Source organism: Gymnoscopelus braueri (genome assembly GCF_963280865.1).
Source record: "Gymnoscopelus braueri genome assembly, chromosome: 10".
Taxonomy (NCBI): domain Eukaryota; kingdom Metazoa; phylum Chordata; class Actinopteri; order Myctophiformes; family Myctophidae; genus Gymnoscopelus; species Gymnoscopelus braueri.
The window spans coordinates 9,916,603-9,935,711 of record NC_137611.1 but is presented as its reverse complement, the minus strand read 5'-3'; the positions used below and the strand labels follow the sequence as shown (position 1 = coordinate 9,935,711).

The following is a 19,109-nucleotide window of genomic DNA, read 5'->3' as shown; positions in this document are numbered from 1 at the left end:
ACCTTAGTGAAACTATGCATGAACCTAACCTTATTCCTAACCTTAACCTTAGTGAAACTATGCCTAAATCTAACCTTATTCCTAAATGTAACCTCAGTAAAACTATGCCTAAACCTAACCTTATTCCTAAACGTAACTCAGTGAAACTATGCCTAAATCTAACCTTATTCCAAAATGTAACCTCAGTAAAACTATGTCTAAACCTAACCTTATTCCTAAACGTAACCTCAGTAAAACTATGTCTAAACCTAACCTTATTCCTAAACGTAACCTCAGTAAAACTATGTCTAAACCTAACCTTATTCCTAAACGTAACCTCAGTAAAACTATGTCTAAACCTAACCTTATTCCTAAATGTAACCTCAGTAAAACTATGTCTAAACCTAACCTTATTCCTAAACGTAACCTCAGTAAAACTACGCCTAACTCTAACCTTATTCCTAAACGTAACCTTATTCCTAACCTTAAAGAAATAGTTGACCCAAAAAATTACTTATTTTATATCAATTACACACCCCATACAGCCTTGAATTCATGTCGTTTTTGACACATTCCTGAGACAATAATTTGATGACCGGGTGTATTTCCGGTAGGAGACTCAACTCCTTTGAGTCTCCTACCGGATACATTAGCATCTTTCTGTCGGTAATCAAATTATTGGCTTAGGAATGCGACCAAAAACCAAAACAAATAAATAGAAAATAAGTATTTTTTGGGGTGAATTAACCTCAGTAAAACGAACCCTGAAGGGGTTCTAAATGGAACCTTCCAGGCCTGTAACTCTGAGAGTAAAACCATTGTGGCAGCCAACCGGATATTAGCAGGCACTGGCAACCTCTGGAGCAGTGGCTCTATAAAAGTGGCGGTCCGAGGACCCCCAGGGGTCCTTGAGGAGTTAAGGGTGTGTTACTCTGGGAGTGTACAGATGGAAGGAACCAAATGGACCACAGAACACATGGGAATGCTCTCTGAGAAGTGGAGTGAATGCACACTTATGAAAGAAATATGCAAGCATTGTGAAAATAGCCGAGCTCACAACGTCTCGCAGTGCGAGAGTTACTTCCTTCACAGGTGTGAAGGAAGTAACATTACTTGACACTAATGAAGGTTGTGTTCCATTTTATTTTTGCTCAAACAGAGTCAGGGTGCTGCTGTTGGGTCAACCCATTCTCACTCCCAAGGTGTCACATTTTGCAGCTCTAGTTTTAGGATAGTGTACGGTAATGTTTGGGCTGGGTGGCCTCTAAGTGGAGAGGGCCAATCCTTCAGTAGCATCGGCGCACAGAGCAGAGAGACATCATATGATTGGCCCACTGGCTTGTCTATCATCTGAATACAGGCCTAGCGGCCCAATCACTGGCTACATTGGCCAAGGAGTTCCACCCAAACATATACTGTAACAGCTGATCTACAAGCCCACAGCGCGTCGCTGCCTCGACGCGTTGTGGGCTTGTAGATCTTCTATGTGTGTTGCAAGACACCATTGTGTGACGAAACATACATGTAAATAAAGGCATGCATGATGCAGAAACATACCAGTGGTGGAATTAATGGCATGTGCGTTTGTATGTGCCTCGGCGGAGCGGCGCGGTAAAGTATCTGCGCGCTGGTTGTGGTGGGGCTGGTCTGGGCCAAAATGTCAGGGCCGAATTTATGTCCCAGTCCAGCCCTGCCTGACAGCGACAAAATATAACTGGTGATTAAATCCTCTCTGATTGACGTTAGCATTGAGCTGGCCTGAAACCCTGTGCTCCCTACACCACTAATGGCACACGCTCCTGTGTAACTAGATATGCAGCGGAATGACAACACACTCATTTTACTAACACTCTGCAGGCATACAGGCTCTCACTCACACAAACACACACACACACACACACACACACACACACACACACACACACACACACACACACACACACACACACACACACACACACACACACACACACACACACACACACACACACACACACACACACACACACACACGGTTTTCTAGATAAACGCGCCGTGGAGCAAAAGGCTCAGGCACAAATTCACACCGAGAAAAAAAAAACTAATAAATTGCAGAGAAAGAAAAAAAAAATGATCACAGTTTGAAGTGTGAAGTGTGCCGGCAAACAAGACAAAACAAAACAAAAAACAGTTTCACCACTTGAGCCCTATTACAATCAGCTATTTTCAAAAATAAACTTGAAAGCAAGCCCACATAAGCAACTACACTTCAGAAACAAGACCAAACAAAAGCAACCCGCAACTATTAATATTTACAAGCAACTTTCTAGGAAAACAAGCCCATCTTGTAGACCAGTAAATGTCAACTTTTGCCAACAGACTGCAAGTCACCCTGTAGTAGTCTGAAGTAGTCTGTTTGGTGGAGAGTCACCTTTACATTGTCACTTTGAACTCGTGCCATTTGGACAAAGATACAGAACTTTGAAATGGGGAAAAAGTTTGTTTTAGTAGAAGTTTTGTCCCTTCAGCCATTGCTGCTCAAAGCAAACTGGCTTGCTGATGAGACGTTTTTTTGTGTATACTGAGGACTTCATGTATTGTCTTGGTGTTCCATTCTAGGAACTTCTTCTGTGCTATATGGTTATGGGTTTTTCTGTCGGAACAGACTGTGAAGATGAATGTCCCTGAGGGGACAATAAAGACATTATTATTATTATTATTATTATTACAACGCATTCTCACACGCAGGCCCTGCTGTACGGTGACGATTTGGGCAACATCTGTGTGGTTCGATGTGACAGGCCAGGCTCCCCTGACGAGGACAACATGATTTCATGATTTCAAGACTTATCGCTATGCAACTCCAACGGCGCCGAGTCGGCAGAAGTGGACATCAGACGCAAACAGTGCAAAAGGGAAAAGACACACAGCAAATGGTCCGCCTGGTCCGGGAGTCAAACCGAGGGGGACTCTCACTCTGTAGAACAGTGGTTCTCAAACTTTTTCGTGTCAACGACCCCCAAATGTATATATACATTTGGCCGCGGACCCCCATCTGAAAATATGTTGTGCGAGGGACCCCCAGAAGCAAAGATTTGTGTTAAAAAATTTAATTTTGGAAAAATAGCAGATCTACAAGCTCATAGCGTGGTTTACGAAGTGACGGTGCTATTAAAGTGGTTAAAATGATTGTGACGCTATATTAACACATTTTGCTGGGGACCCCCTGGAACCTCCCCAAGGACCCCTGGGGAGGTTTGAGAACCAATGCTGTTGAAGGCATTCTGCACCCATACTGTATGATGTGTGCTCTAACCATTAAGCTATCATGATAATATGTGCCCTAACCATTAAGCTATCAGGTCGCCCCCAATGCCAGCCTTGTTTACTAGCGCGTCAACTCACTCCCAACACATGAGTTATAATAGGAGTGATTTTCCGAGTCACATAACACAGGACTATACCGGGAACATTGAAGAGCCACGCGACATGGCTCCACTGTTGCGTTAAACGTCTTTTGCCCCAACTCATCACCATATTACAACCTTGGAGTTAGAAGGTGTAGTCTTATTGTCAATTCAGTTCTGAGTTGACTGAGATAGAGACCCTTGTTGAACAGAAAAACAACAGCGGTCCTAATGGTAGTTAATTAATCCGGAGTGTTAATTTAACGGTTCCATTTTAACTCTGATGAAGGTCTGATGGGCCGAAAGCTGAGAACAAAGTGAAATCCAATCCAATCCAATCCACTTTATTTATAGAGCACATTTAACAACAGTGTTGAACCAAAGTGCTGTGCACTCAGTAACAAAACAAATACTAAAATATACAAGAGCAAAACTATACACAATAAACAGGACAACATACAGTATAAGACACAATGCCTAGTGGAAACAGCAACTCTCAGTCTGAATTTTCGAACGCAAAGGTGTTTTCAAACGTGATTTAAACACAGACAGGGTTTGAGACGCTCTAACATGGGGTGGAAGCTCGTTCCACAGTTTGGGCGCTACGGTGGAACATGATCTACCACTGAAACACTGCATGGACCTGTGTTCAGAACATTCACTCTGTCTTGTCTTTGGTTCCAAGATGTCTTCATCTGTCTGTAGTACGAAAACACTGAGCACCCTGCAACCTGCACCCTGCACCCTGCACCCTGTACCCTGCACCCTGCACCCTGCACCCTGCACCCTGTACCCTGCACCCTGCACCCTGTACCCTGCACCCTGCACCCTGCACCCTGCACCCTGCACCCTGCACCCTGCACCCTGCACCCTGTACCCTGCACCCTGCACCCTGCACCCTGCACCCTGCACCCTGCACCCTGCACCCTGTACCCTGCACCCTGCACCCTGCACCCTGCACCCTGTACCCTGCACCCTGCACCCTGCACCCTGCTCACAATGCGTCGAGAGCTTGTAGATTGGCTATTTTCAAAAAAAAAAATTATACATTTTCAACTTGTGAAACGGGACATTCTGCACAATTACTTTGTACTTTGTACTTTAAGTACATTTTGATACCAATACTTTTGTACTTTTTACTCAAGTAGATTTAGAATTCCAGACTTTTACTACTGTACTAACCGAGTACTTCTACATTGCAGTTTTGATACCTTTACTTAAGTAAAGCATGTGCTAAATCCTGTAGTGTATAGGTGTTGACGCATAGTGTAGACGTGCGTGTGACGTCATTAAACTAGCGTTACCACCAAAGATAAAATCACCACTGTGTGTACATCCTGTGCAAAAAGACAGCCTCTTCCATCCAGAGCCATACAAGGAGAGTTGCGTCACCTCCGGCGTTCACTTCATCGGGCCAGTCTTCTACAGAGCCTTCTATTGGTGAAAAGGGACAAAAGCCCTGAACCTGGACGTTTATGGAATACACATCTATGAGCGTTTGTCACTATTTCGAAGGTTACATGAACCACGTGACGGGAGCTGTTTTCTGCCCCACGAGGTGACGCACGCAACTCTCTGATACAAGGCTCTGCTTCCATCAATTACAGGAGAGCAGAGTTAGTGTCTAAGTGTCCTTGAGCAAGACGCTACTGCTCCCGATGAGCAAGGTTGGTGCCTTGCATGGTTTCCTCTGCCGTGGGTGTGTGAATGGATGGATGGGTGAATGTAAAGCGCTTTGGATAAAGCCTCTATATAAATTCACCATTTATCATTTATACAGGACAGGTTATAATCAATGTTGCCAGATTCTGTGAGAGAAACAAGCAACCAGGTCTAGGAAAACCAGCCCAAAAGAAGCGACTATGAGCCACATGAGCACTTTAACACATACATCAGCTATTTGAAAATAGCCGATCTACAAGCTCACAACGCGTTGCGATGCGACGCGTTGTGAGCTTGTAGATCGGCTATTTTCAAATAAAATATTGCGGGGGAAATTATAATAAGCAGATCTGGCAACCATGGTTATAATGGACAGGTTATTCATTTAGATTGCCCCCCCCCCCCCCCCCACACACCCACTGTGGGAGGAACCATTGTTTAGTGAGCTGAGGCTCATAATCCAATCAGCACGGTGCCCATCAGGACAGCAGAATAAAAAGGATGAGCAGAGCTAATGGACGGTCATCTCAGCTGTTGATGTAATGAGGGTAAAACGGCCCATGATTCACACTCTGAGCACACAAGCCTTTTAGAAGAGGTGAGACGACCCGACCAAAAGGATTTGGCAGGAATCGCCGGTCGTGAAAATGGCAACGGATCCGACGGCCAAAATGTCCTGCAGAGCGTCGAGGCCGCGCGGCGTCTCATCAGGCCCTCTTCTTCTCTCAGCCATCCCGTCTACCCCTCCCCCCCTCCCCTCCTCCCCCCGCCCTCCCCTCCGCACGCACGCCGCTCTATGTAGCAGCCGGTTAACACACTGCACCTCTCAAGGACACACATCCACTAGAAAGAGAGGGAGGGACAGAGAGAGAGACATAGAGACAGACAGAGAGAGAGTGAGAGAGAGAGAGGGAAAGAGAGGAGGGAGAGAGATAAGGGTAAGAAGACAGAGATTGGAGACGATGGAGAGAGACAAATCAGGTTGAGATATTTCAGTGGCGGAGGGGAAGAGAGAGAGAGAGAGAGAGAGAGAGAGAGAGAGAGAGAAAAGGGAGGGGAAGGCAGATAAACAGAATGACTAAGACCAATAGGATGATAGAGCGGAGAGAGAGAGAGAGAGAGAGAGAGAGAGAGAGAGAAAGAGAGAGAGAGAGAGAGTCGAAGCCACAGAGAATGATGGGTGTGGGGAGGTAGTGAGTGAGAGAGAGAGAGAGAGAGCCTACGTCACCTTGAGGATGACATTGGCAGGACACATAGGTCTGCTGCCTCATCAATTCTACTGCTGCCCGAAGGGACATCATATCACACACACACACACACACACACACACACACACACACACACACACACACACACACACACACACAAACACACACTCTTTCTTTATATATATATATATATATATATATATATATATATATATACACACACACACACACACACACACCCACCAGTATATACAGTATCTATACCTCCCCCCGGCAGCTCTACCTGGCCGAACAACACACCCGCAGCCTATGATTGGCTGCTGAGAGCCAGTGACACTCCCCCCCGCTCCCCAGCCGGCGAGACTCTGCTTGGAAACAGAGCGTGTGATGCGGTGCTGTCTGCCTGCCTGCCTGCTTTCCCTGCCTGTCTGCCTGCTTTCCCTGCCTGTCTGCCTGCTTTCCCTGTCTGTCTGCCTGCTTTCCCTGCCTGTCTGCCTGCCTACCTGCCTACCTGCCTGCCTGTTTGCCTGCCTGTCTGTCTGTCTGCCTGCCTGTCTGCCTGCCTGCCTGCCTGCCTTCCCGCCTGTCTGCCTGCCTGTCTGCTGGCCCTACAAGCCTGCATACTGGAGGCTTGGAGCTGTAGCTGGAGCCGCTGCTGCTCCAACACTGGAGCCTGGATGCTTCCTCCAGCACCACATCCACCTGATATCCACACTGTGGAAAAGTACACGACATCCCCCCCCACCCCTCCCGGTTTGGTATCGTTGCTGTCGGGCAGGAACCTCTTATCTCTACGTTGTAACTTTTTGGTATTTTTTTTCGTAAACTGACGCCCTTGATCATACAACAAAAAAAGCAGTGGTGGAAAAAGTACTCAAATTCTTTACTTAAGTAAAAGTATCAATACTGCAATATAGAAATACTCTGTTACAAGTAAAAGTCCAGAATTCAAAATTTACTTGAGTAAAAGTACAAAAGTGTTGGCATCAAAATGTACTTTAAGTACCAAAAGAAAAAGTACTCAAATGTTTGAAAATAGCAGATCTACAAGCTCACAACGTGTCGCGATGCGACACGTTGTGAGCTTGTAGATCGGCTATTTTCAAATAGCCTATGTATAAAATAGGGCTAAAGTGGTTAATGTATGTTATATAATATCATAATTTATATCTGAAAAGTAACTAGTAACTAAAGTTTTCAAATAATTGTAGTGGAGTAAAAGTACAATATTTGCCTCTGAGATGTAGTGGAGTAGAAGTAAAAGTATTGGAAATTGGAAATACTCAAGTAAAGTACAAATACCTCAAAACCGTACTTAAGTACAGTACTTAAGTAAATGTACTTAGTTACTTTCCACCACTGAAAAAAAGTGTCCTATAGCACGACCCTGTTGTGTTGTGATAGACAGATAGAGGTGGTATTAATTGGGGGTTGTTGGGGTGTGCCGTTGATGGGCCACAAGATCTACACTTTGTGGCCTTTTGTAGACTGATGCTGTTCATGGAAAAGCTCTCCGTTTGATCTATAATCTGTCCGATATAAGGGATGCATACTGTACCCTGCCCCGTTAATCACTTAATCTCCGTTTCACAGGAAAATAGCAAACATGGCAAAACTAAATCTATAAGCTCTCGCTTGAACTTGAACGGAAAGTTGTGAATAATGGTGAAAGAGTGTAATTTTCCTTTTCTTTTCCATAAAAAAAAGGAAAGTTTTCACTTATAATGACTTGCCCAAAATATGGACGATCGGTTGACAGTGGTGAAATAAGTACTTTGTCAGCACAACAGTTATCAATGATAACGGTTCAAAGCTGAGCTGCTGATGACTTTTGAAGAGCAAAAGACATTACATTTAAATAACAGATATTAACACTTAATATTAAAGGTGCTGTAAGTGATACTTTTTGGGTTAAAGCAAAACATTTTTGTTTTGTTTTGTTAAAAAGTTAAGGCTCTGCATTCCGACGGTAATCGTTGCTAGAGTGTTTCATCACTTCCACTTTGAGTCGTTTATACTGTATGTGTGTGAGTTCTCTCCTCTGATTGGATGTTTATCCTGTATGTGTATGAGTTCTCTCTCCTGATTGGATGTTTATCCTGTATGTGTATGAGTTCTCTCCTCTGATTGGATGTTTATCCTGTATGTGTATGAGTTCTCTCCTCTGATTGGATGTTTATCCTGTATGTGTATGAGTTCTCTCCTCTGATTGGATGTTTATCCTGTATGTGTATGAGTTCTCTCTCCTGATTGGATGTTTATCCTGTATGTGTATGAGTTCTCTCTCCTGATTGGATGAACCTGAACCATGAACCCTCTGACCTGAATTTTGCTGCAAGTGGCTCCACATGTGTGGAATAAACTCCCAGTGGGAGTTAGACAGGCTACTTCAGACTCTTTTAAAGACTCATTTTGATTAAAAAAAAAGGGCTTTTACTTAGATGAATGGACAGGTAGATTCTGTGTTCATTCTTAAATAGATTTTGCTCCCGTCTGTTTGAACCACCCACAGTGTATTTTTGGTGTTTTTCCCACACTCTGCTTGTCTGTGGTTCTGTGACTCATGACTAATTCACTGGTATGATGACTCGACACGTTAACCTACTGTACAACATGTCTCCTACTCTGAAGTTGCTTCCACTCGTCACACTTAGTGAATCCATTACAGCAATTGTTCTAAAGTGACGGCTTACACATCCAAAGTGTCAAACTACTACCGGTGTGAATTAGTTATGAGCAAGAGCTCGCTCTAGAATGGAGAAACACATTCTGACTTAGACAGTCTTTAATGTGTACTTATGTGGACACTGTTAACACTTGCAGTTTTGTGTCTTGTTAAATACAAATGCACCATAACGTATTAAGTGTTATTAAGGGAGATTGAGTATTCTTGTGGTACTACCACCTTATAAGGCTCATACTGAGCCAAGCATAACAACTTCCTTACTATCAATACACAGTAATTCAGAAGTTATTGTTGAGGGAAAACTATTAGTTAATGGCCTGCCATTAATAATAAAGAGCCAATAATGCTACTATTATGCATGCTAATATGTAACTATGGTAATGTGTACCTTAATACAAAATGTTATGCGTAATATTAAGTGTTAAAGTATGGAAGGATCGGTCTGCTACTGAGTCCTGATGTCTGCATAGGCCCAATTTTGAGCATATTTCATTAAAAAAAACATATGTTGCTATATTTCTACAATATTGCGATATGTCCCTAATGTCACAACCTTTACTCGTTCCTTTACAAGAGAAATATACATCTATCATTGTAACTCCAGCTTCTCTTACAATGTACAATTTAGGCATTTGGCAGCCGCTTAATCCAGAGCGACTTCATAAGCAAGGCAAAAACACGAGGTAATAAATCAAATGCATACAGATCGTCATCTAGGATCATAGGTTAACCAAGAGCCTATCAATCCTACAGTACCTTGAGGGAAGAGAACAAGTGGTTGACGTCAATGGAACCCTGTCCTCGTCCCTCATAGTGAACTGTGGGGTTCCCCAAGGAAGCATACTAGGGCCTTTACTGTTCCTTCTATACATTAACGACATGAAAGTAGTCTGTAACTGCAATTTGTTCTTGTTCGCTGATGACTCAGCAATCCTGGTCTCTGGCGAGGACACAATTGCAAGTTGAGGAAACCTCTCGGTTCTGAACTCATGAGGAAAATCTGTACTTGGCTTTCTGATAGCAAACTGTCATTATTACACCTTGGCAAAACAGAATCCATTCTTTTTGGGTCGCAAACATACCCGTGGTAGTGCAAATGATTTCAAAGTCAGAGTTGACGATATAGTAATCTCAAACAGAGAAATGTAGTGATTAGAAGAGGGCAGTGGTGGAAAAAGTACTCAAATGTTTTAAGACATTTACTTGAGTAAAAGTACAAAAGTACTGGTATCAAAACGTACTTAAAGTACCAAAAGTAGAAAGTGCTCACTACGCAGAATGTCCCATTTCAAGTTTTCAAATGTATACAAATCTTTTCAAAATAGCAGATCTACAAGCTCACAATGCGTCGCATCGCAACACATTGTGAGCTTGTAGATCGGCTATTTTCAAATGGGTCGAAATGTATATAGAGTTGAAGTAGTTAATGTATGTTTAGTAATAATAATCAAAATCTACAAAGTAACTAGTAACTTAAGTTCAATATTTGGATCCGAGATGTAGTGGAGTAGAAATAAAACTATTGGAAATTGGAAATACTCAAGTAAAGTACAAATACCTCAAAATTGCACTTAAGTACAGTACTTAAGTATATGTACTTGGTTACTTTCCACCACTGGAAGGGGGGGGGGTTTGTTTTATTTGAGCGAGCCTCCCCTACCTTCTCCTGGTACTGTCGTCTGGAGGAGTCCAGTGATTGGATGAGGGCGGTGGCGTGTCCGATGAACACGGCGTAGCAGGTGGCGCCGACGATCATGCTCAGCATGGTGAGCCAGATATCCGACAGGCTCTCGGGGGCCTGGCGGCCGTAGCCGATGCACAGCATGTGGCTCATCGCCTTGAACACCGCGAAGGAGTACAGCTCTGACCACGTGTCGTTCTGCGGGAAACACACAGGAAATAAAATGGTTAAAATTATAATATTGTTTAATAGATTGTGTAATAGATCTTAGAAACATTATGTATACTGTATGTGTTTGATCAGGTTCAGGTTTCGGCACCCAGCATTGTCCCCGTTATTGCACAAGAAATAAGTCTCTCTCTCCTTCTCTCCCCTCTCACTCTCACTTTCCCTATACCTCTGTCCCCCCCCCCCCCTCTCTCTCTCTGTCTCTCTCTCTCTCTCTCTCAATCAGAGGCAACGGTTTCTGTTGTGTGTGAGAGATTTCAGACCAGAGCTCGATCAGTGTGAGAGAGACAGAGGGAGAGGGGGAAGGGAAGGATAGGATAGGAAATGGTTTGGGGGTGGACTTCAGTGCTAAGCCTTTTTAGAAAGGGCGTCCTTTCAGAAAAAGGCAGAGCAAGGAATTTTTGCTCTCCCCATCTTGTTTTTGAAAGAAAGTATTTTTGGGATCTTGTTATTTTTTTATTTTAAAGCCCTTATAATTTCACATTCTGTTTAACTAAGTCTTTAATCTAAATTCTAAATCTTTGTCTGTTTTACCTTTCCTAAAGCTTTTTTTAAAGGATTCCCAATTAGGGTTAACCATTTTACCTTTCTTTAAGGTTTATGTTTTTAGGCATGTTCACAAACTATAAAATAAAATTACCAGTGAACTTTGTGAGAAGTGTTCACTGGGGGCTGTGCATGGCAGGTACCACCTTAGGAAGGGAGGGAGGGAGCGCAATAACCCCGGTAATGCCGGGAAACTGATAACGTGTATGCGTTATCGGAAGTGAGAGGGCAGAGATAGGGAGAGAGTTAGGGAGGGAAAGAGAGGTATAGGAGAGAATCAGAATCAGAATCAGAGCTTTATTGTCACATCACAGGTTTAAAGAAGTAAAAAAAGAGGGGTTGTAGGGTTGGGATCAGGCTTTGAAGATATGTTGGGATCAGGCTTTGAAGATATGGCAACCCCCATATCTTCAAAGCCTGATCCAACCCTACAACCCCTCCCGCTCACTCAGATCAGCTAACACAGGGAAGCTGTCAGAACCTTCGCTAAAACATCCGGGACAACGCTCCACACGTCCCAGACTCTTCAGACTCACTCCCAATCTTCCACCGTAATCTGAAGACTCACCTCTTCAGACTCCACCTCAGCCCGTAGCACTGGCCCTAGCCTTGACGACCTTGCAAGCTTATGCTATGGCTAAAATGTAACTTAGATAGCATGTTATGTAGACCTGGCATCCTATAATGTGTATAGTTTCAATGTACAGATTATATATATTTTTTTAATATTCTACGGTTAGACTGAGTTTACTTATATGTATTAGCTTATTAGTAGATGACTATTTCTATGCATTTGATGTATTACCTTGTGCTGTCCGTGTTTACTGTAAATCGCTCTGGTTAACGACTCTGCTAAAGAGTCTGCTAAATGCCTAAATTGTAATTGTAAATTGTAAAACAGTGTGTTTTTTTAGCAAGTTCTATCGTTTTAGAAAAAGAAAGGGAAGAAGAAGAGGGGGAGCAAGGGGGAAGAGAGCTCAATCAAAGAAACAAACAATCTACAATTTACACATAGTACCTGAGGTAAGATTAAAGGTGCACTATGGAGAGAGAGAGCGAGAAGGAGGGAGAGAGAGAAGGAGCGAGGAAGAGAGAGAGGGAGGGAGGGAGGGAGAGAGAGAGGGAGCGAGGGGGGGAGAGAGGGAGCGAGAGAGAGAGGGAGCGAGGGAGGGACAGAGAGAGGGAGCGAGGGAGGGAGAGAGAGAGGGAGCAAGGGAGGGACAGAGAGAGGGAGCGAGGGAAGGAAAGATCGAGGGAGAGAGAGGGAGGGAGGGAGAGAGAGAGGGAGTGAGGGAGAGAGGGAGAGAGAGAGGGAGGGAGAGAGAGAGGGAGAGAGTGAGCGACGGAGCGAGGGAGGGAGGGAGAGAGAGAGGGAGTGAGGGAGAGAGAGGGAGCGAGGGAGAGAGAGGGAGCGAGGGAGGGACAGAGAGAGGGAGCGAGGGAGGGACAGAGAGAGGGAGCGAGGGAGGGACAGAGAGAGGGAGCGAGGGAGGGAGAGAGTTAGGGAGAGAGAGGGAGGGAGGGAGGGAGAGAGAGAGGGAGTGAGGGAGAGAGGGAGAGAGAGAGGGAGGGAGAGAGAGAGAGAGGGAGGGAGAGAGAGAGGGAGGGAGGGAGGGATCGAGGGAGGGAGGGATCGAGGGACAGAGGGAGCGAGGGAGCGAGGGAGAAAGAACCTTATATCACCCACCCAATGCTTGGTACGGAAACCTGAACACGCTGCTCCATGATGCTTGTATAAATATGTAGACACATACAGGCACATTTTGGGGAAAAGCTAAGAAGTTGTTTGAGGGAAAGTCAACAGGACAGAAGTGGGAATTGAGCAGACGAGTGCGTGGAAACAATGGGGTCAGGGAATAGAAGCAAATGAGGACCCCAGGGCCGCTGAGCTGAATTAGACACATTGAAGACAGATCGGGGGAATCCTGCGAGGCCTCATCAAGGCCATCAGGTAGAGGTGGTTCGGAAATGATTTCCTCAGAGAGAGACGATAATGAGCTAACGTTATATATGCCCTTTTTTTCCGTCCGTGGCGTTATGGTGATAAAAGGAATAATCACCAATAACAACCCATGCAGCGAGAAAACAACTTCTTTGCCGAGTTTAAAAATAATAAACAGTTGCCTGTTACTTAACCTTAACCCGTTTAGACCGGGAACGCATCTGTGTCTCATTTTTAAGATTTATTTGGCTATTAAAAAATAGCAGATCTACAAGCTCATAGCGCGGCACCGAGTGCCGCGCTATGAGCTTGTAGATCTGCTATTTTTTGAAAAAAAATGTGAAAATTCGTGAAAGTCTTGGAATATATATATTTTTAAGCGAACATTGTAAAATATTTAGTTCCAGGGACCCCCAGAAGCAAAGGTTTGAGTTACTAATGTCCACTAAAAAAAAAAATAATAATAATAATTTCATGATTTTTCAAAAAATAGCAGATCTACAAGCTCACTCGGTGCCGCGCTATGAGCTTGTATATCTGCTATTTTTTTAATCTAAAAATGACACACAGATGCTGCGTTCCCGGTCTTAAAGGGTTAAGCCCTACATGAGTATATACAGTAGGGCTTATACGTGGCTTTTGTTTTTTGTGCCCAAAACTAAAAAAGGTCATGACACCACTTGTATCCAATCGGCAGAGAGAACTAATCCAGGATAAACAATAAACTATATCAGAATATAGAGCTTTAAAGATGCACTTTGTCACTTTCCTGTTGTTCTAGCCTTGATTTGAACCCGGATCTCTCACGCAAATCCTGAATTATAATGTTTTTTTTACCACTGAGCTAAGAAAGTCTGCCTGCCAGCTTGCTCAGGGGAGAAATTAAAATTTTGACCTTCAGTTCAAAATCCGTGTCAAACCAGAAACAAGATGGTGTCAAAGGTCTTGCCACGTCCAGGGATCTAAATGTCTCAATAGAAGAGCATAGAGACCAAAGTCTACTGAGTCAGTAGTGGAGGAAAAAAGGGGTAAAAAGCAACAAAAAAATACAGTATAAAAAAAAATACAATAAAGGACAGAAGAGCAGGGAGACCGAATACAACCACCCCAATTGTATTAACCCATTCAATACGGGAACACATCTACTTAATGTCTTCTAAATCCCAACTCGTTTCTGAAAAACGTATATTGCTATATCAGTCGTGCCCAAACTTTTTCATGTCAAGGACCCCCAAAATTATATGTACTTGGCCGCGGACCCCCATCTGAAAAAAAGCCAGCCCCCCCCCCCCCCCCCATTTGAGTTACAAATGTCCGCTTTAAAAAATATAGGCCTATATATTCAAAGATTTGCACAGATTTTCACGATTCTTCAAAAAATAGCAGATCTACAAGCTCATAGCGCTATGAGCTTGTATATCTGCTATTTTTGAACAGCCAAAGACATCTAAAAAATGACACAGATGCGTTCCCGGATTGAATGGGTGTTAACCTACTCAATCATACAGATTGGACAAAAATAACATTTCGTTCACCAAAAAAAAAAGTTACATAATTCAGCTTTAACTTTAACAAAAAAAAACAACAAAAAAGTTTCCCTCCCTTCCAACCATCCCCTTTAATATGGTTGATTAAAGAGGTGTGTGTGTGTGTGTGTGTGTGTGTACTCTCACCCGTGGCACCGTTCCAACACTGTAACCTTTGGAAAATGCAGGGACTCAAGGGATCAGTGCTCAAGATAAATCGATCCAATAGTTCTTTGACTTCCATTCTTCTCTCTTTCACAGAATACTGATTTGCAGCTGCATGCGGCGGCGGCTGCTGGCTGAACGGCCTGTATTGACCCGTATATTAAAGCCCCATTCATATAAATGACCTGCAGCACCCATTCATATAAATACGACGCCTGTGAGTGATTGATATTATCACCAAGCTGGTTAAACGGACTGAAAGATATCGTTGTTATGTCGGGGAGAAACCTCTTATCTCCATAGTTTGAACTTTTTGTAACCCATGTAGACCTGAAGCCGATTTTTTAAAACGCCTTCTAAATCCTGACCTAAGTTTTCAGAAAAATTATTCAAAAATAAAAAATCACACCCAGTGTGAAGTGGGCGGTGTCTTGCTAGCTAATCACAATACTGAATGGAGTCAACCAATCATGTACAAAAAATAAATACATTTATTGAAACACTCTTTATGAAAGTCATATTCCGATGTGCAACGGTTACTGTCACTATTGTTATTTAACAGTGGTCATCACGGTGATGGAAGCTCACTTAAAAGAATAATGTGTTTTTTTTAATACCCTTTCCACCCAAAATGTGTGATTCACTTAAAAAAAAACATAAATGTGTTTTTTTAAGTGCATAGTCCTATTTATAGGGCTATGCACATGTGTCATGTTTCACTAGCCAATCACAGTCCTGAATAGACTGTGATTGGCCAATCACGGTGCAGGGTTAGGGGGGTACACTGGTGGCCAATCACAGCGCAGGATTGGGGGGTGCAAATATCCAAACCTCACATATAGGGGCGGTTTCACCGCCCAAAAATAAATTATGTTGCTATATACTGTACAGCCGGTTCCCGGCTTGAAAGGTATTGTTACGTAATGGGGCTCCAGGTCTAAATGGCTTAACGCCCTACTGGGGTCCTATACCAGAAGCCTATACATCAGACATGGTATAGCCTTCTCCTCACTCCTGGCCAGGCGCCTGAAATGACTCAAGTGGAAACATGCCACTCCTCCTATAGGTTGATTAAGGACACACTTTCCTTCCTGAAATTAGAGCAAATCAAGATTTTCCTTGAGGGGGTCATGTGATACATTTGACAATACCACCTGGCAATCTTTTCTGGAATATGCAAGGACACAGGTTTTGTCCCCTGATGACTAGACCAGTTTTCAGGCCAAGGACCCCCTAGCTGAGAGAGAGATGAAGCAGGGACCCCCTACTCTATATTGTATAAAATTGTGTTTCAGATTAAAGTTTATTTTTGGGCGGTGAAACCGCCCCTATATGTGAGGTTTGGAAATTGCACCCCCCCAACCCTGCGCTGTGATTGGCCACCAGTGTACCCCCCTAACCCTGCACCGTGATTGGCCAATCACAGTCTATTCAGGACTGTGATTGGCTAGTGAAACATGACACATGTGCATAGCCCTATAAATAGGACTATGCACTTTAAAAAAAACACATTTATGTTTTTTTTTAAGTTAGGGGTGTACAATGGTTGGTCCACAATATTACTTTTCTTTAAGTGAACTTCCATCACTGTGATGACCACTGTGACCACACCGCCCACTTCACACTGGGTGTGATTTTTTACTTAGTATGCTATTTTTCCCCTCTACACCTATAGCCTCTTTACCAAAAAATAGCCGATCTACAAGCTCTCAACGCCTCGCAGTTGAGAGCTTGTAGATCGGCTATTTTCGGCTAATGTTCCCCTCAGAAAAGGAATTCTAGGGTTCAAGTGGTTAATGTAAAAAAAACGAAATCCTATCACATAAATATTTGGCGGACCCCCTATAGTAGCTCTGAGGAGCCCCTAGGGGTCCCGGACCCCCTGTTGAAGACCCCTGGACTAGACTAAGAATATATTGGCAGCAGCTTTATTGTGTTTTTTTTTTTTTTTTTTTTTTTTTTAATGAGCTGGGCTGGGCAGGGGGGAGATTGGGGTTGAAATGTGTTCACATGAATTTCGATGTAAACAGTTTAACAATGTCAAAAATAACCCCCTACTTGATCATACTACAGTGTCACACAAAAGCATGATCAAAAGTAGCAGATCCGCAAGCTCGAAGCGGGGCGCGAAATGTGTATCTTTTGCTATTTTCGAATTTGAATCCCTGAAAAGTAATAACATATGAGGTTTCCGCACGACGACGGAGACCATATATCTGGGAAGCAGTAGAGTGGAATGATGCCTACTTGGTATTTAAAGAGAGCGGTTTGCTGGGAGATCACAGCTTCCCTGCTCAGAATCAGAATCATCTTTATTGTCACATGACAGGTTTACAGGTCTAAAAAAAAAAAGAAAGTGTGACATTTGTGTTTGTGCAACAAGCTCCATTGTTTTTGTTATTTGCAGAAAGAGAAAGAAAGGGAAGGGGAGGGAGGGGGGGGCAAGGAGGAGAAATAAAAATCAAACAGAAGAAATCTACATAATACACACAAAGCATTATCCATGTGGTTGAGGTTAGACATAAGGTGCATGAACATAGCCGCAGGTATATACTGTACGTGATGATTATACATACAGTACAAGGTGCAAAAGAGAATATCAGCATCGCGTTGTACATGAGATTAACCATTTCAATCCGGGAACACAGTGTCATTTTAGATTTTTATATCTATAAGCATTATTTTATACTTTGGGCTATTCAAAAATAGCAGATCTACAAGCTCATAGCGCGGCACAGAGTGCCACGCTATGAGCTTGTAGATCTGCTATTTCTTTTGAAAAACCTGTGAACATTTGTGCACATTTTTTTATATATATATTTTTTACATTTTTTACTCAAATCTTTGCTTCTAGGGATTCTACAAAAAAAGCATTCTAAACTTAAGTTGCTATATATCAGCGGTTCTCAAACGTTGTCATGTCAAGGACCACCCAAAATATGTATAACCCCCCCCCCCCCCCCATCTCTTCAGATTTTAGTTAAACATTTTTATATATAGATTTGCACACAGTTTCAAGATTTCTTTCCTCCAAAAACAGCAGATCTACAAGCTCATGACCTTGTGGATCTGCTATTTTTGAACAACCAAAGAAATCTAAAGCCACACACATGCGTTCCCGGTCTTAATGTAACGTTAAGGTGCAAGAGAGAATATCAGCAGCGTGTTGTACATGAGATTAAGGTGCAAAGAAGAGAGTGACAGCGAGATGGAAAAGCAGCAAAGCAGCATGATATGGCCGCCGGCAGCTTTTTCCATCATGCTCCTCCTGTGCAAAGAGTATCCCAGGGAAACCATGCCATTGTGCAGCAGAACCAAAACATTTTCCAGAACCTACGTACGCACACACACAGAGGAAGAGTCAAGGCCTCTCGGTATACTATAGGCTCTCATTGCCGACGTATATGCTGAAGGTCAAACTAAGGTTAGTGTGTCTACATGCATATAAATATAAACATTCCTGTTTTCTCTCGTAAACCCTGAAGGTCCTTACACATCCGGGGGCGTTGTTTTCATGCAATTATCCGCGTGAAGTTTAGCAGTGTCCATATTCCGGGGACATGTCATAACAGGCCGAAAATAGGCCAACATTTGCCAATTAAATGCCTATTTTCAGCAGAGAGATTTGGTGTACAGGGAGAGGAGTTCAGGGTTAGGACTAGGAGACACTGGAGTGTATCTGGACCGAGGAGGCAAACCCCCCGTCGCTGGAATTGAAGCTCACTTCCGGGTTCTCGTTCAGCCTGCCGTTCCAATTAATGGCCCAGCAGATGTCACTATATCACCTTCCATCGATAGCATTACAGTATAATCTCAATACATGTTTTCAACATTTGGAACACATCCGTGTAATTTCTTTGGCTATTCAAAAATATCAGATCTACAAGCTCATAGCACGGCACCGAGTGCCGCGCTATGAGCTTGCAGATCTTTTTTTTTTTTTTTTTATCATGAAAATTTGAGCAAATCTTTTGAGAATTAATTCAATACTTTTTTAAAGCGAACATTAGTAACTCAAACGTTTGTTTCTGGGGGGGGGGGGACCTTTTAGATGGGGGTCAGCGGCCCAATACAAGGGGGTCCTTGACATGAAAAAGTTT

General features: G+C 43.2%; 2 protein-coding genes across 2 annotated transcripts in view; one reads left to right on the top strand and one right to left on the bottom strand.

The window, feature by feature from the left end:
- The window catches only part of plekhj1 (pleckstrin homology domain containing, family J member 1), a 387,353-nt gene that overhangs the window by 209,934 nt on the left and 158,310 nt on the right, over positions 1–19,109 (top strand). The gene's annotated exons all lie outside the window — the stretch shown is intronic.
- The window catches only part of LOC308094041 (potassium/sodium hyperpolarization-activated cyclic nucleotide-gated channel 2-like), a gene marked incomplete at its 3' end in the record, with an annotated part of 95,459 nt that overhangs the window by 26,052 nt on the left and 50,298 nt on the right, over positions 1–19,109 (bottom strand). The window contains exon 4 of the mRNA XM_080440484.1: positions 10,582–10,800. Coding sequence (XP_080296610.1) covers positions 10,582–10,800 — 219 coding nt within the window. The remainder of the gene's footprint in view (positions 1–10,581; positions 10,801–19,109) is intronic.